This window comes from Hylaeus anthracinus, unplaced genomic scaffold, assembly GCF_026225885.1.
Source record: "Hylaeus anthracinus isolate JK02 unplaced genomic scaffold, UHH_iyHylAnth1.0_haploid 11981, whole genome shotgun sequence".
NCBI classification, from domain to species: Eukaryota; Metazoa; Arthropoda; class Insecta; order Hymenoptera; family Colletidae; genus Hylaeus; species Hylaeus anthracinus.
Genome location: NW_026534329.1, coordinates 252,409 through 277,082, shown reverse-complemented (window position 1 = coordinate 277,082; position 24,674 = coordinate 252,409). Strand labels below are relative to the sequence as shown.

At 32.6% G+C, this 24,674-nt stretch overlaps 7 protein-coding genes and 1 long non-coding RNA gene across 17 annotated transcripts; 3 read left to right on the top strand and 5 right to left on the bottom strand.

Moving 5' to 3' along the window:
* Positions 1-22: 22 nt before the first annotated feature.
* LOC128885734 (gamma-tubulin complex component 2-like) lies at positions 23-5,404 on the bottom strand. Of its 3 annotated transcripts, XM_054139959.1 has the most exons (12): positions 4,937-5,401; positions 4,659-4,829; positions 3,657-4,578; positions 3,371-3,545; positions 3,042-3,235; positions 2,754-2,964; positions 2,509-2,677; positions 2,263-2,437; positions 2,043-2,186; positions 1,349-1,426; positions 320-480; positions 23-220 (listed from the first exon to the last, which is right to left on the bottom strand). In XM_054139959.1, exons 1-12 carry the CDS (start codon positions 4,987-4,989, stop codon positions 136-138), a joined length of 2,538 nt encoding a protein of 845 aa, XP_053995934.1. In that variant the 5' UTR covers positions 4,990-5,401; the 3' UTR covers positions 23-135. The 3 variants fall into 3 exon arrangements, 1 of the variants encoding a protein (XP_053995934.1); XR_008459649.1 differs by lacking the exon at positions 1,349-1,426 and having other exon boundaries at positions 121-220; positions 2,043-2,110; positions 4,937-5,404; XR_008459650.1 differs by lacking the exon at positions 23-220 and having other exon boundaries at positions 419-480; positions 2,043-2,110; positions 4,937-5,404.
* Positions 5,405-5,500: 96 nt separating this feature from the next.
* LOC128885760 (uncharacterized) lies at positions 5,501-6,744 on the bottom strand. The gene is made up of 4 exons (XM_054140014.1): positions 6,594-6,744; positions 6,371-6,497; positions 6,014-6,298; positions 5,501-5,840 (listed from the first exon to the last, which is right to left on the bottom strand). The coding sequence occupies exons 1-4, from the start codon at positions 6,742-6,744 to the stop codon at positions 5,669-5,671; spliced, it is 735 nt and encodes a 244-aa protein (XP_053995989.1). The 3' UTR covers positions 5,501-5,668.
* Positions 6,745-7,424: 680 nt separating this feature from the next.
* On the top strand, positions 7,425-11,150 carry LOC128885731 (lon protease homolog, mitochondrial). Of its 2 annotated transcripts, none has more exons than XM_054139955.1 (7): positions 7,425-7,687; positions 7,811-8,035; positions 8,102-8,274; positions 8,547-8,803; positions 8,888-9,079; positions 9,143-10,774; positions 10,848-11,150. In XM_054139955.1, exons 1-7 carry the CDS (start codon positions 7,425-7,427, stop codon positions 11,097-11,099), a joined length of 2,994 nt encoding a protein of 997 aa, XP_053995930.1. In that variant the 3' UTR covers positions 11,100-11,150. The 2 variants fall into 2 exon arrangements, with proteins under 2 accessions (XP_053995930.1, XP_053995929.1); XM_054139954.1 differs by having other exon boundaries at positions 8,496-8,803.
* A 264-nt stretch (positions 11,151-11,414) lies between these two features.
* On the bottom strand, positions 11,415-13,202 carry LOC128885762 (gonadal protein gdl). The gene is made up of 2 exons (XM_054140016.1): positions 12,578-13,202; positions 11,415-12,453 (listed from the first exon to the last, which is right to left on the bottom strand). The coding sequence occupies exon 2, from the start codon at positions 12,441-12,443 to the stop codon at positions 11,928-11,930; it is 516 nt and encodes a 171-aa protein (XP_053995991.1). The 5' UTR covers positions 12,444-12,453; positions 12,578-13,202; the 3' UTR covers positions 11,415-11,927.
* A 185-nt stretch (positions 13,203-13,387) lies between these two features.
* Positions 13,388-16,902, bottom strand: LOC128885739 (centromere protein I-like). Of its 4 annotated transcripts, none has more exons than XM_054139972.1 (15): positions 16,529-16,795; positions 16,296-16,421; positions 16,069-16,218; positions 15,909-15,997; positions 15,689-15,819; positions 15,430-15,610; positions 15,244-15,353; positions 15,022-15,176; positions 14,749-14,949; positions 14,551-14,669; positions 14,236-14,427; positions 14,008-14,132; positions 13,813-13,933; positions 13,575-13,745; positions 13,388-13,467 (listed from the first exon to the last, which is right to left on the bottom strand). In XM_054139972.1, the coding sequence occupies exons 1-15, from the start codon at positions 16,578-16,580 to the stop codon at positions 13,405-13,407; spliced, it is 1,986 nt and encodes a 661-aa protein (XP_053995947.1). In that variant the 5' UTR covers positions 16,581-16,795; the 3' UTR covers positions 13,388-13,404. The 4 variants fall into 4 exon arrangements, with proteins under 4 accessions (XP_053995947.1, XP_053995948.1, XP_053995945.1 ...); XM_054139973.1 differs by having other exon boundaries at positions 14,563-14,669; positions 16,529-16,772; XM_054139970.1 differs by having other exon boundaries at positions 13,391-13,745; positions 16,529-16,902.
* A 160-nt stretch (positions 16,903-17,062) lies between these two features.
* On the top strand, positions 17,063-18,251 carry LOC128885764 (NADH dehydrogenase [ubiquinone] 1 subunit C2). Its single transcript, XM_054140019.1, has 3 exons — positions 17,063-17,442; positions 17,704-17,847; positions 18,087-18,251. Exons 1-3 carry the CDS (start codon positions 17,271-17,273, stop codon positions 18,134-18,136), a joined length of 366 nt encoding a protein of 121 aa, XP_053995994.1. The 5' UTR covers positions 17,063-17,270; the 3' UTR covers positions 18,137-18,251.
* Positions 18,252-18,790: 539 nt separating this feature from the next.
* LOC128885746 (chitin deacetylase 1) lies at positions 18,791-24,583 on the bottom strand. The gene is made up of 9 exons (XM_054139986.1): positions 24,182-24,583; positions 20,898-21,016; positions 20,671-20,782; positions 20,470-20,597; positions 20,179-20,384; positions 19,808-20,103; positions 19,479-19,725; positions 19,200-19,391; positions 18,791-19,132 (listed from the first exon to the last, which is right to left on the bottom strand). Exons 1-9 carry the CDS (start codon positions 24,231-24,233, stop codon positions 19,030-19,032), a joined length of 1,455 nt encoding a protein of 484 aa, XP_053995961.1. The 5' UTR covers positions 24,234-24,583; the 3' UTR covers positions 18,791-19,029.
* Positions 21,089-24,182, top strand: LOC128885765 (uncharacterized). Of its 4 annotated transcripts, none has more exons than XR_008459652.1 (3): positions 21,089-21,881; positions 22,105-23,507; positions 23,606-24,114. It is a non-coding gene; the product is annotated as an uncharacterized LOC128885765 (long non-coding RNA). The 4 variants fall into 4 exon arrangements; XR_008459655.1 differs by having other exon boundaries at positions 22,105-23,792; positions 23,982-24,114; XR_008459654.1 differs by adding an exon at positions 24,168-24,182 and having other exon boundaries at positions 21,355-21,881; positions 22,105-23,792.
* Positions 24,584-24,674: the final 91 nt, after the last annotated feature.

Genomic DNA, 24,674 nt, shown 5'->3' with positions numbered 1-24,674 from the left:
AGTAACAATCTTAGAATAAATTCGTATATAAATATTTAATTAATGAGAATTATTTTACAATTCAGTTATTTAAAAAATGTGTTATGTATAAATCTCTATATAAATAATGTTTCAACATACGTGAATGTTTCATATTTAACCCGAGACCTCTTCCTGTATTGCTGTTTTCTCTCTTCCACGTCGTATCAAAATCTCGGTATAAAATGAATTGAAGTCTAACCTAATTAAAAGTTATGCGACTATATAGATGTCAACGAATTTGTTTTTCATATCTTTACGATATATAATTAACATCCGAAAACACCAAAGAATAACTTACCTGCAAAACACGTTTAAGAGTTTTTCATTGTTGTTATCGCATCCTAGATCGCAGATTCTGTCTAGAAGACGTATCAATACTTGTGTAAATTTTTCATCTAGCGATACAATCGTTTCTTCGAAGCTTCCTGCATTTTCCTTGGATGTATCACCATTTTCATCCTAACAAAGAATATCAAATATTAATACTATTTTCTCGTTTTGTTTAGTATATGCGCGAGATCCCTTGTAGAACTAAGATTAAGAAGCATACATTTTATAAAACGAATGTAACATACACAATGATATTCATGACAATTTAAATGGCACATACAATATACATACAGGCTAAAGTTTTCGAAACAAATATACCTTGTCATCTGAATTTAGTTGAACTTGATGAGGTTGAATTGCAACCTGTGATTAGCAAGTACAATTTTGCGATCAAAGTATGTAATTTATAATACTAAATACCATGCTTCCATTGAATGATTTTCACATATTAAATATAGAAATCAGAAAATTATATCCATATCGCTATTTCTGAATGAACAATTAAATGTTTATATTTAATACAAAGACTGCATGCAACGTCAACAGTCATTTAACTATGAATAAATAATGTATATATTTCGATTCTAAACTTTAACAACTAAAGAAATGATGCTTTCTTTGAATTTTAAGTTCGTAGCAAAGCCACTAATTATGGTATGAAAAGGGTATAGTTCGATAAGAGGGTCAAATGTCTCCCTAAATCAAATTCGACTCGTAATGGATCATTCGATAACGTGTGCAAAAAAAAAAAAAAAAAACAAAAACGAAAAAACAATATGTATTAAGTTTCAAGTCTGTATTATTACCGAAACTCACGATATCACAAAATTCTTGAATTTTCTAACATATATCATGCGGATTTTGAAAATGTATCCCTGATAAATAATAATGTAAACAAGATTTCTATGTTGATTTCTGTTTGCTATAAAAAGAAAAGCTTCATGATTCTAAGACTACAAAAATGCATGGAAGCAGAGTTATAACTTTAGGAATATACCTCGAAATCATAGACATCTTCCTGATAGGCACCAATCATGGAAGTCAATTCGGCGTCAATGTAGTATGGGCTCATACGCTTGAGATCAGCAAAATATTAAGATTCAGTTTACTACTAATTTTTTATGCTTCTTATGAACATTTAATACAGAAAGTATTGTGCTATAATTAGATCTCAATAATATTATACGCCATGCAGAATGATTTTCTTCCTAACAATATATATATATATATTAAGTTTCAAGTCTGTATTATTACCGAAACTCACGATATCACAAAATTCTTGAATTTTCTAACATATATCATGCGGATTTTGAAAATGTATCCCTGATAAATAATAATGTATTATATATATACATATAATATGTGTAATATATATGTATATAATATGTGTTATATATATATATGTATATATGTAATGTGAAACATATAATGACTATTATTTTTGTTGCATTTTAAAACGCATATATATTCTGTGTAATGAGTTTATAAAAAATATTTATAGTATCTAGTTTATACTATTTTGTACAACAAAGATATTCGAAAAAATCCGAGTAAAAGCAAAGAATGCAACTTAGACATAAGGTTTAATTCGTATTTTGTGTATGTATGCGTACCATATACACGTATCATGTAACAATTCAGAGTTACCTGTACATATTTGCACGTTTGTATGTGAAAATAACGAAACTTACCTCCATAAAATTGCAAAAGTCGATGCAAGCAGCACAAATACCCGTGATGAAACCAAGGAGATCGGGATCTGTAAGCATACACTCCTTCAGGTAACTATCCTGCAAGTCTTGGTGCACGCTTAAAACGTCGTCTACGTTGCTAACCTGGATACAACATTAACAAGTTTGAATTTATGTTTAAAAAAAAGAAAAGAAGAAGGATATACATCAACTAATGTACCTTGCTCATTTTGTTTAAAAATGTAAGCCAATTTGGTTCTATAACCTCGACCATCATATAATATGCTAGATGTTGAATACAATCGAGCATTCGTTGCCGCAAAGAGAATGCTTTCCTATACGACATTGCTACGTTATGGGTAAATGTTTTCGCAATTTTATTACAGATCCATACTCTAGAATGTAATATTACATATATTCTGTGGTCAAGTAAATACAAGTAATTTAGTTAAATTTATACACCAACCTGCACAAGCGTCTCTCAACGTATTTGCAATAAAATAAATGTCTGAATAGCATTTGATAGCAAGCAATCGCTTTCCTGTTAAGTATCAGAGAAACAGGCCACTTAACGTCATAGTTGAAAACAAATGCTTCCAGACCGGTTAAAGTCTTGTCAGTTTGGAAATTGTACTCTAAAACGGGAAATTTTGTTAGGACAATGTGATAGGACCTGTGGAAAAAAAATGTGGTTACACCTGTGAAATATACCTTTCTCATCTCTAGTTTGAATGGAAAGTATCCTAAACATTTGGAACTGAAGATCATATGGCAGAAGTTCAGGTTTCAGATCATCTTTATACGGATCAGAGTCCGCAGTGGACATGCGTAACGCAACTTCAAGAAGAGATGCCAATCGATGGATGACGATATCGTACATACTTCTATTTAATTCCGTTTCGCACAAATTCATAAATTCCACCTATTTGAATAACAACAAATAACATTATTAAGATATCACATAAATTATTAATAACACGCTTCGTTAAACAAACATACTACAAAGTCTCCTTGTGCAAGAAGAAAATAACTTTTCACGCTACGAAGTCGTCCCATTAAATCATTTTCATATATGAGAACTTCTAATAATGTTTTCGCAGCTTCGGAATACGCTCTGTCAATAGCAGCCAAGTATTTTTTCCCTTGATGTTGATAGATTAAAGGTTCTTGTTTTCCCCATTGAATTGTTTTACCTATCAAAATAATTGTGATGAACTTCGATAGTGTTTTTCTTACTTCGTTTCAGTATTTACTATTAAATTTTACACGTTAGCATTATAAATAACAATCATATTTTAAAGTATACACGTGTATATGGAATCACATACCACACTGTCTAATTACGTTAAAATATTTCCCAGTTCTTAAAATCGTTTGCGCGTGTTCATTGAGAAATATAGGTATTCTCTCTGGTCTCATAGTATACCTTTTCTCCCAATAATCCGCAGAATAATCAATAGGCAATTCTTCTCTTTGAATTAATTCGTTATCTTCCACGAAAAACTAAAAAATGAAAAACGAAAAATGATATAAAACAATAGAATATAACTTTTATAGAAAGTGAAAGTTTATTAAAACAATTTAAATAAGAATGCATTATTTCTATATTTTTACCTCTTCATAAGGATCGCATATAACACCTTTGTATACCCATTTTTCCAATATTTGCATGTACGGAACGCTCGCAGCTTGTATGAGGAACATGCATAATTCTTTAAACTTTGCCTCGCCGCTAATATTGTTTGTTTGCTCGTGTAGAAGACTCAGTACCTTTCCACCTTTTGCATTTGCCTTGCATATAGTAGATGTAATTTGAAATAAAATAGACATTGCAATTATGGTAGGCTGAATATAGAACCACAATTTCTGTAAATTTAATTTACCACGAACATGTTCTGTTTCCAACTGTACAACGAATAATAAATAACCTCTGAGTAAACTTTTTATGGCTCCCCTCAAAGCGTGATTAACTTGTCCGTCGTCTGGTAAAACTTTTTCTTCAACAAATCTAACCGTCATTGAATAGTGCGAAGCAAGAGGTAATATTTGTTGCGACATTTGTTTATACGATATACAAACATCTGGTGAGATGCTAAATGTTTTCAAGGCATACGGAGCCGTTAATGGTTCGGAAACTATATAGGTACCATCTATACCTTTTAGACAATACAAAAGATCCCAAAGTAATATAGATTCTTGAGACACCACAGGCACAACCTTTTGACACGGTATGATATTTGTTTCATTATAGAAGTCCCACGTTATTCGAGGCCTTTCGTGAACCCAGTTATGTTTTACTATGGATGGTTCTGTTTTCTTTGCAATCACACCTACGTGTTTATTTAACTTCTTTTCTCCTTCCACAGCAGCTTTGATTACATTTTTACAAATCTGTGGTAAATCTTCTGTAGTAATGGCAGTATTTTTGGTAGAATTTGATGCTAATGCTGTTGCTTGTTTAGCCAAATAACGTTTCAATTCTTTATCTTTCGATATAAGTTCCAAAACTTGGGCGAATAAACCTAATAAATCTACCCTAAAGAAAGAAAGAAAATTAAATGTTAATGCAACTTGTTTATGCTAAATTTACATAACTAGATACGCAAAGGTACTAACTTTATTGCTTTTAATTCTTCATACTTTTGAAGAAACAATTCAGGAACAGGCGAACTTTTTGCCAAATTATGAATACAGCTTTGCGAAGCAACAATAGTCAAAGCACTCGCGCTTGTAGGCATACCTTCTATTTGTAATTTTTCTATGTGTTTCTCAGGAGCCGAAGTTGACCTGTTCGTCCAACAATTATACATTCTTATAAATCTTAAAACAACAAACGATATGTAACAGCATTTAAAATAGAAAAGTATTGTAAAATATTTTTCACTTTTACTCACCCTAATAGTCCAATCAGTTCAACCACCAAATGATGCAACTTAAATTCACTCATTGTTTTAAACCGATATATAATTGTTACGTTCTTCGAAATAAACACTGAATCCTTTATGATACTTCAATTACAGTAATAATTGCTAGAACTGCCAATATATTTAAACGATACATTTAAGAATAAACTGCTTTGCTATTTCATCGTTTTAAAGATTTGTTTACGTTCGGTGTTATCACAATTGGTTAGGTACAGAGAAATCTGTATCGAAGAATGCAAAATTCTTTACTTTACGTGCAACTAATTTCCTGTGAAGATAAGTTCGCATCAAAGTTAAAAAAAAAAACTAGTACCTATTTCGCGAATACCAGCAAGTTAGGACGTACGTCGCGAAAAACAAAAGAAAAACAGATGAATTATACTGATTTCAGCTGATTTATGCCTAGCCGCTCGAGTGACCAATGATTTACATTCATTTAAAATTCGTTATCTAACCGTTATCATTCGCGAAAATTGAATGTGTATTATAAAAGTTATGAATTACAATAAACAAGAGACTGTTTATTATCTCAATGACTTTATTATTATAATTATAATATTTTTAAAATGATTTTACATTATTTTTTTAAGATAAATAACATACCTAAAATTAAAACAATAATTACTGAATATTATCGAATCTTTGTTTTTCGAGTAATACTTTTTACATTTTAGTACACGTAATATTTAAAATTCGGAAATCTTAATTATCCTCGCTTGAATTACTATTCGGAGGAGTGAGAAATGTCATTCCATAAAATAGAAATTCTTCGTATTCTGCATGAGCGACGACTACTTTATTTGTAGGTAAAGGTATAACATTGTTTTGTTGCACCTTTGAACTTGTTTGGTATATATATTTACTAGTAGGGTCCCTGAAATTATACTTGTACTTCAGACTGCATTTTTGAAGAAATTGTAATATCACCTTTACAGTTTTAAAAAGTTGATGTTTTTTATACTTTCTTAAAATTTAACGTTTTAAACTTTAAATGTGAATATATATATTTGTGTTATAAAACAATAATTTTATTCTCTAAAAGAATACCTGAAATTCGAATTTAAAATATTAGATGAAAACATATTTTCCCATTGTACACTTTTAGAAAGTGTATTTGTCGATGTATCATTTGTTTTTTTTAGAGCACTCTCAACATAATTGGATTGCCTATTATTTTTATCGCTTAATGTTTGCATAACATTCGTATGTATTGCATCCTTCTTAAATCTTTTAATTACACTTTGAGTTTCTTTGTCGATTATAGGTCTCTTCTTTTGCAATAATGTAATATCTTGGTAATTAATGTTTTGCTTGTAGTTTTCTTTTGAGTGTCTAAGTTTACAAGGAGATATTAAAAACTATAAATAAAAGATAGATGACATAATATGATACAAATTTTCTTACGACGAAAGATGTTTGTCAATCTCAGATTTTAATTTCAGAAAAAATTCGTCATCGTCGTCTGATGTGGTTACAGTACTCGGTTTTTTATATAAACTTTGCCTAGTAATATTACCAGAGCACATGATTCCTATAACAGAGAATAATTTTAATAATAGGACTACTTGTTAAATGAAAGGAAGATACTAGTCGAATATCAACAGAGAGCGTAAATTAGAAAGTTTACTCAAGCTCAATTTCTCAAGCGCATCTGTTGTTGGATCATGCCTTGTATTTACAATAGTTTTAACCGGGTATATTGTAGACCTTGCATTTTTATTAAAATCTTTTGATGACCCTGGCTTATCTAAGTTTGTGTATGTTGCATACTTTTTCATTGTTGATTCTGTTTATTACAAATTAAAACAATTAATGTCTTTTCACGTAATTATAGAGATTGAAATATCACTGAATGTTGTCATAACTATCAAGAGGTAATATTAACGTAAAATTTAAAGCAACTTCGCCATCAAATGTGAAATTTACGAAAAGTGTTCGACTTGGCAAAGTGTTAAATTTTTATGACACGTTAAAAAAATACTGTGTATCTTATCTACATTCAATTTGGTATTCACTGTTCGAAATAGTGTTTCAAATTTTTTTCTGATTCGATCAAAAGTTAGAAATTTTGTTGTATAGTATACATAATTGTATATATGTACAAATAGATTGTACAGAGCAACAAACGAATATCACTCTTCACCTCGTTGTTACTTTATTAAAATTTACGAACGTATAGCGCAAAGAAAATGTGGAAAATATGAATTGGTGTGAATGTTGTATGCATACGAATCGCAGTATGTACTTTCAATATATCATAAATTTCATGTGCGCACAAACACGAAACATCTGATCGAGGCGCGAAAAATTTCTTTTAGGTTAGCAGAGTTTCATTCAGTTTCATCAGACGATCAGATCCATCGTGTGTCGGAGTGCCGGATTTGAGTTTATAACCTCAAAAAGGTGTTACAAGTTACAAGTGGATCTAACGATCGAATCGTGAGCAGAATCGAAAACGATGCGTTTCGTGACAGCAGTCAATTTCAAAATTTTGCCCATTTTTCGGCATTGCGTGATAAACGCTCGATGCTTCTGTAGAAGTCACCGTTTGAATTATCAAGAGTTGTCGACACGCGTACAACCATCACAATTTAGGAGAACGATCTTCACCGAATACCTTGGTACATTCGCCAGAAACACTCGTGGACATCGGCACACTGCGGCTATAATTTCAATCAGATCGTTCGCAACTAAAAAATATAGCGATAAGGATCCACCGAGGTAAATCTCTTTCTTCTCAAATTCACAAATGCTCTTTGTGTTATTAAAGCTGTATCTTCTATGAAAATATTACTGTATTACACTTTAAGTTTATAACAAAAAAAATTATACTTTGATTTTTAGTGAAAACGATGGAGATCAGATGGAAGATCCGGCTTCTTTACCAGCTACCGTTGTCGTGCCAGAAGTATGGCCTCACGTTCCTGTAATCGCAATTAATAGAAATCCAGTGTTCCCTAGATTTATAAAGCTTATCGAACTCAGTAATCCAATTCTCATGGATTTGATCCGTAGGAAAGTGAAATTAAATCAACCTTACGTTGGAATTTTCTTAAAGAAAACAGAGGAGTAAGTTATATACATACTTTGAATTACATATGCAATTTGTATTTTTGAACTGAATTATTTTGATAGAAACGAAGCAGAACTTGTACAAAGTTTAGAGGATATTTATTCTGTTGGAACATTTGCACAAATACACGAAGTACAAGATTTAGGCAATCGGTTAAGATTAGTTGTGATGGCCCATAGAAGGATTAAAATTGTTGGTCAAATTTTGGAAGAAATTACATCTAAACCTACGCATGGTGAGTAATTGCAATATAGTTTAATTAAGTATCCAAATAAATACATATGGTTTTGAATAAATATAGTTTTTTGTTCATAAAAAATTAACAAAATAATTTGTTCATAGCATGAAAAAAACACTAAATTTTACTACACTGTAGCAAATTAATTTCAATGAATTTACTTTTTTTGTAAGTGCTTAAATAGTTCATATATAAATCCTATACTACCTACTACGCAGAGATGAAACTGACGTTTCCACTACTAAATACAACAATTCACGTCCCTGTAGACGATTCGGTAACTGGTGCTAAACCAAGTCGTAGATCGTTGTTACGTAAAAGTAGAGTATCGGAGGCAGAAAAAGTCAAAAAGATCGAAGAAACGGTTCTTACCGAAAGTAAAGCGCCAGAAAAACTACCAGACAATACCGAAGAAACGATTCATTCAGCAGATTCTACACCTCAAACTACTAGCGCTCAGCCGTTGTTAATGGTAGAAGTAGTAAATATTACTCATGAGAAATTCAGACAAACCGAAGAAATTAAAGTAATTATACAAATTATTTTGTATTTATTTACCGAGATAAACTTTATTCTAATACAAATTTAAACGAATTAATTTCATGTGTAGGCTCTAACTCAAGAATTAATTAAAACAATTCGAGATATAATAAGTATGAATCCATTGTATCGTGAATCTTTACAACAAATGTTACACCAAGGTCAACGAGTTGTGGATAATCCTGTCTACTTAAGCGACTTGGGTGCAGCCTTGACGGGAGCAGACGCACAAGAACTACAGCAAGTGTTGGAAGAAATGGATGTGAGTGAATTATTCAAAGTATATTGCGAATAATAATAATCAATATTGCAATTTGACTTGCAGATATTGAAAAGGCTAAGGCTATCGCTTGCGCTATTAAAAAAGGAATACGAATTAAGTAAACTTCAACAAAAAATCGGCAGGGAAGTAGAAGAAAAAGTGAAACAACAACATAGAAAATACATTCTTCACGAACAATTGAAAGTTATTAAAAAGGAATTGGGATTGGAAAAAGATGACAAAGACGCTATAGGAGAAAAATATAGAGAACGAATAAGGCAGAAGACAGTTCCAAAGCCGGTAATGGATGTACTCGAGGAAGAATTGAATAAATTAAATTTTTTGGAGAGTCATAGTAGCGAATTCAATGTTACAAGGAACTACTTGGATTGGCTTACATCTATGCCTTGGGGTGTAACTAGTCCTGAAAATTTAAGTCTTCAACAAGCGATTGAAATTTTGGATAAAGATCATTATGGAATGGAAGATATAAAGAAACGAATTTTGGAATTTATCGCTGTCAGTCAATTGAAAGGTTCGACGCAAGGAAAAATATTGTGTTTCCATGGGCCTCCAGGCGTTGGAAAAACTTCGATAGCCAAGTCAATTTCTCGTGCTCTCAACAGAGAATATTTCAGATTTAGTGTCGGTGGAATGACAGACGTTGCCGAAATTAAAGGGCACAGACGAACATATGTGGGAGCAATGCCTGGTAAAGTTATTCAGTGTTTGAAGAAAACCAAAACTGAAAATCCATTAGTTCTCATAGATGAAGTCGACAAGATTGGAAAGGGTCACCAAGGCGACCCGGCATCCGCGCTTCTTGAAATGCTAGATCCAGAACAAAACGCAAACTTCTTAGATCATTATTTGGACGTTCCAGTTGACTTGTCGAAAGTACTTTTTATTTGCACGGCGAACGTGATCGACACCATTCCAGAACCTCTTAGAGATCGTATGGAAATGATAGATATGTCTGGTTATGTGGCGGAAGAGAAGCTTGCAATTGCTAAGCAGTACTTGGTGCCCCAATCCATGAACGATTCCGGCTTGTCGAACGGACAGATTAGTATAGACGATGACGCGCTTAAATTATTAATCAAGTCTTATTGTCGAGAGTCAGGCGTGAGGAGTCTTCAGAAACATATAGAAAAAGTTCATCGAAAGGTGGCGTTCAAAGTAGTGAAAAAAGAAGCAGAAAAAATTAACGTGTCTCCGGAGAATTTACACGAATTTGTAGGGAAACCTGTGTTCACGCACGACAGAATGTACGAGGTCACACCTCCTGGAGTAGTTATGGGTCTTGCGTGGACTGCTATGGGAGGTTCCACGTTATTTATCGAAACAACGATTAGAAAACCTTTCGGAGCTAAAAAGTCAGAAGGTACCTTCGAAGTCACTGGACATTTGGGTGACGTGATGAAAGAATCGATCCAAATAGCAATGACGGTGGCAAGGAAATTTTTGAATCAAGAGGACCCGACCAATACTTTCCTTTACGATGCTCATTTACATTTGCACGTTCCTGAGGGTGCAACTCCAAAAGATGGTCCTAGTGCAGGTATTACCATTGCGATAGCGTTAATTTCGCTTGCTAAAAACAAAGCGATCAGACAGAACGTAGCGATGACCGGAGAACTCAGTCTTATAGGCAGAGTTCTTCCCGTTGGTGGTATAAAAGAGAAGATAATCGCCGTAAGTAAAACAACCACTTGACTTTTATTCGTTTTATCAATTTATAATCGACATACGTAACATGATTTTATAGGCGAAACGAGTTGGCGTAACCTGTGTGATATTACCAGAGGAAAATAAGAAGGATTACAATGATCTGCCTAAATATATAACTAACGGTCTCGAAGTTCATTTTGCCACAACTTTTGCGGACGTGTATCGTATATGTTTCGCAGAAGACTACGAAGCTGAAAGTCTTGAACGCCAGAAATCTTTAGATCTTAATATTTCAACTTCAAACACTGCGCCACTTCTAAGTAAAAGCGAAGACTGTAAGCAGTCCTAAAAGCTAAGTACTTATGTAATTTAAAAGCAAATTATATACGATTGGATTGAATATGCACATGGTTCATTTAAAACCATCGGCATTTTACTATTATTAAAATTGAATGTTGAGGACTGATTTACCGAAATCTGAGAAAAGTAATTGAAAGCTTCATCGATTAATCTCGTTCAATTTACGAACAGATAAATTTTCACTGAAACTGCATTAATGAACATTACTTAATGTGCGAGTAATTTAAAGAATTCCAAGACAAAAAATTTAATTCTACTGCCAAAATACAACAATATCTTCTTTTATAGTCGTTTTTGTTAAAAAAACAAAAAGTAGTGTAAATACAATATCTTTTATTATTTTCATGTATGCCGTAATCATTTGATAACTGGAATTAACGTTCATGGTATAATGTAAATAAGATTATCGTTTATACATAGAAAATCTCCTGTTCTGTATCTTACAATACCGTTTACTACATAAACAACAAGAGTATATGTACATAATTCGTAAAAAGTAACATCAACAATTTTTGATTAATAAAAAGATGTGTATTTTCTACAAATATACAATTGTTAATGTTCCGATTATTAGAATCTCTAAGAAAATCGGTTATGCTTTTCGCTAACTTGTTTGTATAAACATAAGCAATTATTTAGAAGAAGGAAAAAGGAATACTATTTGTACAAAAGTGAAAACTATATAACTAACTTATTGTACAATTTATCTAATATAAATAAATAGTTGTAATGAATTGTACAACTCAAAATTTCATTTAAGAATGGCGATTAGAAAAACAGCAGTAATTTATTTATGTACAATCTTTTCCAAATTATATTAACTTGGAACTTCCATTTTACTGAGACGAATTATAAAATCGCATAATCTCATCTGTACTTGAATTTCTATAGGATTATTTGTAACATAAAATCCAGGAACACCAGCCTTTTCTAAAATACTTTGTTGGTCTGCTACTTTTTGATCTAATTGCAAAACTAATTTCATGTCCATTTGCTTTAATTCCTCTCTGTGTTTTTTATGTAATGCTACTCTTTTCTCATCTGTTGTCATCAGCGACAATGTTTCTTGCATTTCAATTTTTTGTTGGTTCAATAATTGAAGACGTTGTTGAAAAAGATGCTTCTCCGTAACATGTTGAATTTCCATTAATCCTTTGACAATTTCAAATATCGTATCGTTCAACAGGGAGTTAGCTAAGCCAGATAATAATTCATAAGGAAGTCGCATTTGATATTTTGGAGGGAGTTCACCAGCCATGTGCTGAAGTTGTTCTACTAAAAAGTACAGCTTCCTTTGTAGATCCTGAGGAGTTGGAGTAGTAGCATCCTCCATTATTTCGTTACTGGAGAGGAAAACATAAAACCAAAGTAATAAATTGTTTATATAATATCGATGATGTTTAGTTGTAGCTGTCCAATAATAATATTATTAATGTCAACTATTTTTATATAGTATTGAATAATTACTCTTGTGTATAGAATAAAGTCGAGGTTAGTTTTCTGGCAATTAATTTGTATTCATAATTCTTCAAGAATTTTTTAAAATAATTTTAAATGGTCAATCGGTTTCTTTATAACCTTTATAAGTATAACTTGATACAACTAGACTTCACGCAGAAATGAGGGTAGGAGGGTACAAGGTAGGATTGTACGAAAGAGAATATGTCAGAGTTGGTCAAAGTGGGATGGCGCCATTGTGCAAGGCACCAAGGCACTCAACACTGCTCAAAACCTTAGCCACAGCGGAACATGCTATATTTTGCAAATATATTCGTTATCCAACTTTCTACGTTACTAAAATGTATTCTGAAAATGATATAATAGACTTGTGATGACAAAATCATTGTATCGAAAGCACTTTGCATCCTTTTTCAAATATCTTGGAAGATGCCTATACGTAGACGTAGAAGTAAAGTTCGTGATTTTTATTAATATTGAATTGAAGACTGAATGTTACTGTATGCATTTTAAATATTTATATATGCATTTCAAAGTTTCAGATTATTATACCAATGTTTTCGAGAAAGTAATATTTCCGAACATGAAAAGTAGAGAAAATGTAATCGTGAGAAATTATTCTATTTATATTTTAATATCTATCGATATTAAACTTTTTGGACACAATAGTCAAATTTTATTAATTCTTTGTAGATATATTATTATTGTTTAACTTTGTATTTTTTGTAAAAGTTTCTTTATTTTTCATATGGTTACATATAAAAGTTATTTATCAAAAAATAATTTGTAGTCTATTGTATCCTCGTAACATAATTCTTAAATATCTATATTTTAGTTTAAAATGTATTGATAAATTCATTCACAATTGGAAAATATTGTGAAGCTACATGCATGGCATCCTAAAAAAATTCCAACATTATTTAGATGTGCTTAATGTTTGAAACTTGACATTTAATGTTAGGAAATACATTGTTAATAAGATAGACAGATAGAAATAATTTCTTACCTCTTTCGTACTTATATTAAGTCCTGTTTTACTTAATGTATACTTATAAGGCAAAAGGGCATAGTGATGGAGAATATTTAAATGGTTATCTAAATTATAGTGTTCTAAGTCTCTCAGTACTTCATCTGGAATATTTTTTAAAAAGTATTTCCCATGTTCTTTCGTGAATAACTAAAAATTAAAGAAAAGAAATAATTGCATGTTATCATTAATTTATATTACTCTTGTTTCTACATACCTCATCGGACAACAATGCATTGCAAATATCTTTGACATAAACAGACAGGATTTCAATCCTTTTGTCCAATAAGGTTTCTTCTGGTTTATGTTTCATGAATTGTAAACTCATGTTACGGTACCTTATGTAAACATTTTGAAATTTAAAAACTAATTTGTAGATGTAAAAGAAGTGAAATTAGGAAATAAAAAATACCTTAATAATAAGTTACAAGTCATTGACAAAATCGCACAACTTCTTGTAACAAAACCTCCATAAATTACTGCAGGTGGTGCAACTGTGAAAGACTGTATGTCACTCCGACTTTCCAATGTACAAATCTAAGTAATTTAAATGAAAGAGGTTTGTTACTGCGTTCTATGTTATTCCTTACGCTAAGGAGATGAAGATATATTAATTGATATATTAATTGATTAAACACACCTGGTCATAAAATAACAGTGCTTCGGAAAGTAGTAAAATGTGATAGGAGTGTATATTTAAACCAGACGCAATAAGGTCTTGAATGAATTTAGTAAGAATGAGAACAACATCCTCCAAATTACCCATTGAAATTTGACCCAAAAATGGTGCAGCTGTCTCTTGATCAGATTCTTCAAACCCTTCGTTAACAAACTGCAATAAATAACGTTTCGATGCATTCTCTGATTATCATTCCTTTCTTAATGAATTTATCAAGCTAGTTTTCATGAAAAACAATGTTATAGTTAAGTAATAAAATATAATAAAACAGTTTACTGTTTGGTATACCAAATTTGTGATCAACATTTTCAAAGTTCTGATAATCTCACACTTTTCGGTTATCGACGATTCGTAATACATATTTTGTAAATGTACTAATATTTTGTCCTGCAAATCTGGAAACATTGTCATTTCACAATATAAGTTACAATATTACATCAGTTAATAAACAATGTTACTTTATTAACGATGTACCACTAATAGATGTCGAAGTCATCCACTGTAATAAAGCTAAAAGCTTTGATCGATATTCTCCTGTATTGAAATAGAGGTACTCGTCCAAGAAACGATTGACAACAGGTATACCCTGTTGCATATAACGTGAAAATTCTGCTGTCATTTCAAGTAATTTATCGATTTCTTCTTCGGAAAATTTTTCACTTTCCAGTATGAATGCTAGAATAAGAGGAATATTAATTTAATTTTTTATAAAACGTATTGTAAATTACTCAAAATTTTAATACGTACCTCTTGTTAGAGTGTTATACAGATTATAAGAGAATCTTCTTTGATAATGAAAATCAGAAAATGTCAAAAGGTGATATCCAGCGGTATTAGATAAAAGAGAAATAGCGTTGCACGGTAATTCTATGTTGGAATGCGATGTGCCGAATTCATCGATGCTGAAATATTGCAACGTCGAAAAGCGGTTTCGATTGTTAAATTATTTACGTTAAATTAAATACTTACCTGGAAATATCAAAGATGGATTTTGTATCTTTTGCTTTAAAAATACTAGAACCAATTTGAAAGTATCCTATGGATGGTACCAACGGTATTGTTTTTTTTCCTCTTACACGCTGTTAAAATGTATTTAAAGTATATATTTTTAAATAATTACTCATTCGAATAATTTTGCATTCATAAAATTATTACCTCAAATATGTTCCAGTCAAACGATTTAAAATCTACATTTTCTTTTTCTTGATTTTCTAAACGATCTCTAACTGTTTGAAGCATAGTTTGTAAAACTTCTGGTATCGGTTTCCATACGCTTTCTATATTTACAGACTGAATTTTTTCAGGAACTAATTCGGGTTTGTAGGTTTTGAATAATCTAAAATACGTTCTATATAAATTTCTTCCTTAGATATTAATGTTTGTATATGGTATGCTTGTAACTGTGATTATTTACGACAATAACGCAGTGATGTATCCTTGAGGTTTTGAATATTTCTGACGTAAAGATAATAGTCTGGATACATCTCTACGTGTTACATCATCCGGTCTTGTTAACACATAAATCAGACGTGCTATATATCTACTCTAAAACAACATTGATAAACAATCTTTTCATAATATATAAGATGTGTCCTATATTTATAGAAACTATAGACACATAAGAATACGATTACCAGTTTTTCTTTTTTTATCATCACATAATAGAAAACACTATAGTATACATTTACAACTTTTCTATCTACTATTTGATGATTCCACAAACCTGAAAGCATATACATATTTGTAAAAGTGTATTTTGATGCATGTCTAATGCTATAATAAAAGCATCATTACCAACTATCCATTGTGTAACAGCGATAGACACTGTAATTGGCAGCTCGTTCACAGATGACAAGTACCAAGTGGTAATTAAATAGAAAGTTTTTTCGGGCATCTTATATTTTGGAATTAGGCAGTTTATTAGCTTTACCAGTTTTGTAGCATCTATTAAATATTTTTTTTTTAGTTCATTCCCTTAACAACATGTTATTGTTTTTGTGCAATACTTAAAACATACTAACTTAAGTCAGTGTCTATGATAACACTTCCTAACAGATGAATATCTTCATCTTCCAGACCTTGCGATGCCACATACTTCTGTAGTCTATTGAGGGACTCCTCGAACCTAGCATAACTTTTTCCTCTAGCTATAAAGTATGACAAAAGAAATTCTATTTATTAAAACAATATATTTTTTTGTAATTCTTAATCAACAAAAGGTATAATGTTATATTTCCTTTTTTTGCTTACATACATTTTAATGTAGTCAAAAACTTTACACAAATATTCTTTTCCTCGTCATTCATCGCTACTACTTTTTTCGAAATACTGATTTTCAAACACAAAGTATCAATTTCATTTCAGTATACTAAACAATAATACAATGTGTGTGTAATGTTATTTGCGAATAAACGTTTTTAAATTACGACCACTACCCACCACTACCGTGGTAAAACAGAAAAGGCATCGCTCACTGGCGCCACAAACACTGCCATGGCGGTGGGGCGCCATAGGTGGAAAAAGCCACAAGCTTGTAATGGAAAATAGTTTCGACCGTTGACGCTAGATGGTGCTATCGATTCGTTTTATTCTTTATTTTCCATAAATGCATAATTAATATGATTATCTGATATATAACGCTACAATATATTAGTTAAGGGAGTGGACTCCACTCCCTTAACATGTCAAATTTATCATTTTTAGCAATAATTATCGGGCCTTTAGTTAGTAGCGTCATCTTGCAGAAATGATGGGAACTATTTTTATTACAAACTTGGGCATTTTGACACCGATGGCGCCACTGCTACCAAACCACCCGCTCAATCAGCGCATACGCAAAGAATATCCAATAACCCAATTGAAAATAACATATTCGTGTTGATTCGTGTACTTTACGATAGTGTTTGATTAAATTAAATAAATTAGTTGAGATTTCTTTCTAAGCTTAGTGCGTAGTGTTCATAACCATAACGTAACAAGTATCGAAAACAGTGAATATGGAGGCAGGCGAAAAGAATCCTGCTCAGTGGGCCTTAGATCTTTTGTTAAAACCACCTCTTTATAAAAAACCGTGGTATAGCAATCATTTTGGTGAAGTGATTTTGGGTTTTTTTGGATTTAATGCACCGATTTGTAGGAATGTATGCACATCAAAACCCATCTGTGCCCGTAAGTTCTGCTTTTTGTTATGTAATCTATGAATTTAAAAATAAACGATCTTTAAATCTGTCATAAATTTCGATAATTAAATAATTTTGAATCTAATGCAGTTTAAAAGACTAAATTTCTCTACGGATACGTTTCAAAGAATATCAATTATGTCTAGAATTGTTAAATTTCCCAAATTGCAAAAATCGTTTCTTATTAGTTTAATATTAAAATGAACAAATACGCATTATCAAGGACTATACATGGCTTTCTTTTATTTAGATTTTCACCACTCTATTATTGGTTGCGGAATAGGCATTGCAGCGGGATATGTACTAACAACAGTGAGCGAATATTACTATGCTAAACGTGATGCGATAATGGTAGATTATATTAGACGTTATCCAGAACGTTTTCCCGAGCCACGTAAGTTTAAGATACTCAAACACAAAGTTACAGTTACAGTTAGCTACTTTTATTTCCTTTTACTCTAATGGAAACTGATCAACAAAATGTGTGCGCCTTGCACACAGGCAGTATCAAAACAAAGCAAAATAAAGCAGTATTCTGATAAAAGAACTGCTTGTTTCTATCTTGTTAAAACTTGAATTGTATAAACAAATGTATACTATTATCATTTTTAAAATTTGTTTTTAATATTTCAGCAAAAGTAACATTTGGAGAAAAATTGGATATATGGTGCCCAGTACGCTAGATATTATAATATCTTTTTAAAGTGTTGCAATGCTTGATTGTAATACTCGACAAAAGAATAAAATGTACAGATAACCATTGTGTCTTATGTGAATATGTTATACTCTTACATGGTAGTAGTGGTAGTATATATTTATTATTTATTCCCCTTGAAATTACAACGACTTCCATTTCAACTAACATTCATTTCGATATTTTTGATAACTGTTTAGGGCTTAACACTCACCTTTTGTTATTATTTTCACTCTTCCCTTTCGTTTTCTCTCTTGCCACTCTTCATACATCTTATCATTCTCCCACTGGAAATGGAAATTCTTTACTTTTACATTTATATCCCTACATTAAAAGTATTACGTACATGTTTTATTTATGATAGAATGGGGGATACAAGTATGTATTTTTGTGCATATACTTGAAATCTGGCTACATTTTATCTAAATTCTTTGTACCTGAGAACAAGGATAATACAATAATTGAATTTCTCTTTTCACAATTTAGAATCGGATAGTACATTGACTTATCGTTTAATGTTATAAACAGTTGTAAGTGAAAATTATTTTACAAAAACAGTTATGCATTTATAGTAAATATACAACAATATCGCTATACAAAAAAATATAACATGAAATTAATATATGTATATATATATATATATAGAGTGAAACTAGCAGTACACAAAGTATAAATAAAACAAAGTTAACAGAGCATTTTTATATTTTATTTGACATTTTTTTGATAGTTTCGCGATTATTTCAATTTATATTGATTCCACTTTGAAGTGTGATAAAGTCAAAGAATTTCAGATTAATTATACATATTATTCATTTAAACAGCGGTAAACGAGAATTAGTTGAACTTTTCCTGATCATCGTTCTAGCGTGCTTACAAATGTTTCTATTTCTTTTCAGGATTATAGTTATCATTGTAGAGTCCAGTTCCTTTTGAATCTCCTAGCCATGGGTATTTATTGGGGCATTCCCTACATGTTTCTAAATACCTATGAACATGTTCACCATTATTATCATCTTAAATCGTTGAGCATAGAAGTATCGTTAATTAGTTACCTAGTAGTAGTAAAATTAGATTCTGCGGGTTTGAAGTCTAAAGCACATTTATTTGGATTATTACACGGTGGTCCGGGAATATTTTCTTTCTTTTTACATGACCATCCATCAAAATTATTCAGAGACTTGATTGGTTTTGGATCAGTCATCCATGTAAGTGCTTGAGTAGCTGTTACAAAGTATACATCTGGTCTGTAAATATACGATACGTTTACGTAACTTAACTAACTTGATACTGTATCTTGTATAGCCAGAATGAAATTGTCAGTTTTTACTTACAATGTCACTGCCCAATCAAGGAATTTCGATAGGCCTCGTTCGAGTTCCTTTATTTGGAACCAATTTGTATGGAAAGGCATCATGTATGGCGCTCTATTTTGTTCATAGTATCGATTGAAATCTTCTTGTAACCATTCGAAGACCTCTTCAGGGTCGTGATTGTGAAGTACACATTGATCCAGATAAGGGCAATGTCCCCCTTCGTAGCTTTCAACGTAATGCGCATTTAATGGCAATTCCCATACACCTAAAAGCAAGAACAATGGATATTAAAGAAAATTTGATAAACATAAGAATGCAACACTTTCTATCATATTTTTAAGATATACCTGGGAATGATTTAGTGGGACATGTTCCTGCTTTACATTCATGTGGAATCTTGTAATCGAGAGTATACGGCCAAATTGGTACTTTTAACGGTGAAATTCCAATACTGCTGTCGTATATGTATCCAAAGTCTTCCAGTACTTTGTATTGGGTGTTCCGACCTGGTTTTAAGTACGGTGCCCTCATACCGACAACTTCGCTTCTCGTGATGTTGCTAAAATGCTTAAGTATCTCTCGCATTCCTATCATTTCTCCAACCCACTCTTCGTATCCTTTATCTTCCAAACCCTTTTGCAGTCTAAACAATATTCGCAATAAATATTACCGCTATATTTAATAACAATGTACATATTTCACTGGTATCAATACTCACGATATAGTTTCGGTAGCAATTTCGTGTCCGTCGTGAGCTAAACTTTGAACCATATTGTAATTACAATATTCATGCGAAATGAAGAAAGTACCTTTTAACGGACAATTATTAGGATTCAGTCTGTCAGTGGCAAATATCTTTTGGTAATGATCAAAGTTATTATGATTTATCGCTCCGTCGAATGTCATTATTATCATTTGAGGTGTCTGAAATGAATTAGAACTGTATGAAAAATACGCTATAGATATGCTTTGAAGAAAAATTCAGAATGAAACGTGTACATATACTTACTTCATCTGGGTGAATACCACCAGGAATTATCGTGCCGTCTCTCGAGCAAAAGCAGTATGGTAATTGACAGACCGATGTATCGCATTTTTCTGCTAAATCGGTGGGTGGTTCCGTTACCGGTGCCGGAGCTAAAGTTGGAACAATTTACATGAATTGTAACGAAAGTACCAACGTGTAATAATTGTTCAAGAAAATATTTACTTGTAGCGATGGGCCCACATCGAGCTTCATTTTTGAAGGTGCAAAATTTACTAATATCGTCAAAGTGTAATCCTGATGGACACCTGTTTAGGTATGGGTATCCATCGACGCACTGTACAAATTTTATTCGAAAAAATACATTTATTTGTATTTATTTCATATAAAATAAACATTAAAATAGCGTGAAGCGATGGATAGACACAAGAACCAAATACGAAATTAATCACCTGGTAAAACCTTCTACACGTTGCAGGGTCAGCAAAGTTACCATTGCCTTGACCTTCGGGGCATGTAAATTCCTCATCTTTCTTCTCTTCGTCCTTTTTAGAATTTTTTTGTCCGTAGACTATAAAATAAATTGTATATGTATATATATATATATATATATATATATATATATATTCATTGAAAACAAAAAAGTTTACGAAGAAATACGATACATAGAATAATTGAAACCATCGAGTATGAGAATACTCGAACCTCGGGAAAAGGTCAAGGTTGGGGACTGTTTCAACACTTCTACAGGCCGAATACTTGATTATTCAACATTCTACTCGCATTCTGTCCCTTAATTCCCCTCACATCTCGAAACACATATACTATACATATGTATAACGTATCAAATGAGTCTTGAATATTTTGTTCATTTTTCTCTTCAATCAATGAATTTATATTGAAAACCATAAAATTGTACAAGTCCATAGTCCATGTTTACACATATATGTATATGCATAGTATAGGTAACGTATATCCTTTGTTTCTTATTTGATTTTCAAATAAACTATTATTGTATACTGGGTTTCATTAATCTGTCAGACTTGACAGATTTCTTCGAATCACGCGCTCCACACAAAACGGAAACGTACATACATCAGGATTGCCAATTGTAATTGACAGTAATCGAAGTTATTTCAAACATTTTTGGCCGATTAAATGGAACAAATATACTATAGGTGTTATGTGTGCGTGCGTATACAGAAAGCTGTAAAACTTGTAGAAAATGCCTGGCAATGAGAGAAATTCCAAGGGTAAAGACGGTTGAGAAAGCGAGGAAGATAGCAAGAATTCCAACGTTCCGAGACATATCGAACACCTGTATGCATATTTAACTGTGTATCGAAATAGAGATTCAGTCACTCGTGTTTAGCGTTTCTTGTCCGATGGATAATTCTTTGCGACGTAAGAATGTTTACGTTATTCTTAACTTACTAGTAAGATACTTTTGAATAATTAAACTTTAATATTTTATCTTTACGCAGACGATAGTCCAACAACACATAAAAATTAATATTTGAAAGTGTCGATGCTAACGTGCAATAACAGTATAAAAATTTTCTTATTAGAATACTTGGTTGATAGTTGTGTTGCATGGCTTATCACTCAAAACGTGATCAATCCAAGTCATTTTCAGTATTTATCTCGTCTTTTTTTCAGAGGAGGGAATAGCTTGAAAAAATTATAATAAAACGCTGATACGAAGAGGGAATATACGCGAGCGCGTATTGGGATAAGGATCGTATCTGTTGTGTGTCGTTGATAATGTGGAAAGTGAAGGTACCGCTCTGGCAATGACGTTGTGGTAAATCGTTCAGGTGCAACATTTCCATCGGCCGTGTACCATGCACACATGCAAGGCCGACTCTAAGTACTTTGGCGCCCAGGGAAACAATACAAGCCTCCTTTAATCGCTTATTTCGTGGTATATGTATTCTACATATGTATACTGTACAATACATATGTAGTATACATTCAGGATATTACCAAAAATACGAGACCTCTTAACAAAATCAATTCTTTACGACAATACGAAAGAAAAAATCCTTTTCCATTTTACTATCTGAAACTTCATTCTCGAGATATAACTGTGTATGTAAGTTGTTTAAGTTATAAGGTACATAGATATACATGTATACATATACATGTAGTATATAAACACGTGGACACGTGTTTCCGATACGCGAGTACGCATACGCACAGTCAGCTTACTGAAATACGAATGGTGAGCGGCAACAGTTACGTTAACAACATTTTACATTAACGTTACATTTACAAGTAACAAAGCTTCGGATCTTAAAGTGGCAAAAAACTTTTTCCATTCCCTGTTACAGCAAGAATTGATCCTAATGTTTTCTAAGAAAATGTTAACACGTAAAACTCAAACAAGACTTGAAACAAAAGATAGCAACGTTAATATCGGTATATCAGTTGATTCCTTTTTAGAGCCTAGGGGCGCATAACGTGCCTTGCCTGTTCCTGTTTTGTCACGGCCCTGTACCCATGTACCCATACCTCTACCGTGAATTCAGATCCTCTGTGAACGTGGCGCACGGCACACCATATACGTATACGACAAAACTTATGTAAACACACCAGTGAAACCGCTATAGAACCTAATTTAACATCGCTTTAGCGCACCAGTCGTTGCTTCCTTCATCTACTCACTTTTATCGGTGTCAGACTTTATTTACGACCTGTCTAGCTCTGTATTTACATACTTTGCAAATGGACTTGTTCGATTATACTCAAAGTATCGATTGTAAAAATTGAGTAATAGTAACTAAGAAATTTGCGACTTAAGATGTATGAGAGAATGTCCACAGAAGGTCGTTCCTTCGTTGTACCCATCAACGTTTCTAGCGATTCAGTTATGCGACACTGATTAGTTGATTACCATGATAATCCTTCGACAGGGGATTACCGATTGTTCGATAAACAGATTAAAATTCAGGTTAAAGGCAAAGAATTTGATCTTTAACTTGAACTTTCGTTAATGAACACTTTCACTGATGCTTCGTCGTCGAGGATACATTAATCAGTTCCTCTATGGATATTGTATAGTGAGTCTCGTTATACATACAATACGATATAAAAATTTGTTACTTAAAACTCTTGTCGGGATCTTTAATATTTACGCTGCTCTTTTGCTTTCTTCTAGATTTGCTACTGGTTCGTCGGTATAAGCGTTAAAATGAAACCGCTATGCGGCGCTTTTATTCGTCACTCGGATAAAATGTTGCTCATCTTTGGCTGACTGTTCCTTTCGAATGAAGCGTCGCGACGCTACGCTTCGATTTTCTCTTTTTTGATCACCGTCGCGCGACGATGAAAGATTCCGATAAGAGGTAAGGAAAGTGTTGGTTGTTCGATCGACGAGACCAGTTCGATACTAAGCAACATGCAATCCATGATTATTTATTAATCGTTAATTATTAATTAATTAATTATCTCATCGTGATTACCAATTAATCGGTAATTATCAATGAGTAAATGTTATTGTTGATTACTCGTTAACTAATTAATTATGATTATAGGTTATTCCATGTGAAAGAAACAAAAGTTTATTTTTATTTTACCTAGCGTTCAATCCAACAGCTTTCGATCCGCTGTTCGTTAAATAAAACGTACAATCTGTATCTGAATTATACAATAAAAATTCATTCGATCGAACAAGCACCGCGAATAAAGAGTCTCTGATACAAGTACCAAGTCGTTTCCAGGTGTTTCTTCCTACCTGAGACGACCAGGACGGCGTAAAGAAGCAATTTCCTCCTCCGTGGCAGCATTGTTCGGCAGGCGGTGCAGCGACGAGTAGGATTTATGGGAGCAGTATTCTTTTACGGTTTTCGAGATATTTCACAGCACTGTCTCGCTCCCGAATGAGTATCAGCGTTGAGTTCGTTGTGCACGGAGATTTGTCATCGGTGGAACACTTTGGTAAACTTACTCTGGCAATACTGACTAGCAGGGTTCGCCAGCAATGCCTTCTGCCGTGGCTACGGTCTCGGAAACCGGACGGTAGGAACTGTTCTCAGCTCATTGGCTGACCACTTTCTACCACCGTCTCGGTCGACGAGAAATCTTGGCTTTTATTTGCGTTACAACGCTCACGGTTCCGTGTAAAGTCTGCTGAAAGCTGAAAGTTTTTATTATCCTTCTCGTTAATTCAACGCCTGCGGTTTGTCTAATGTAGACATTGACTCTCCGTGGATGAGACTGAACATTTA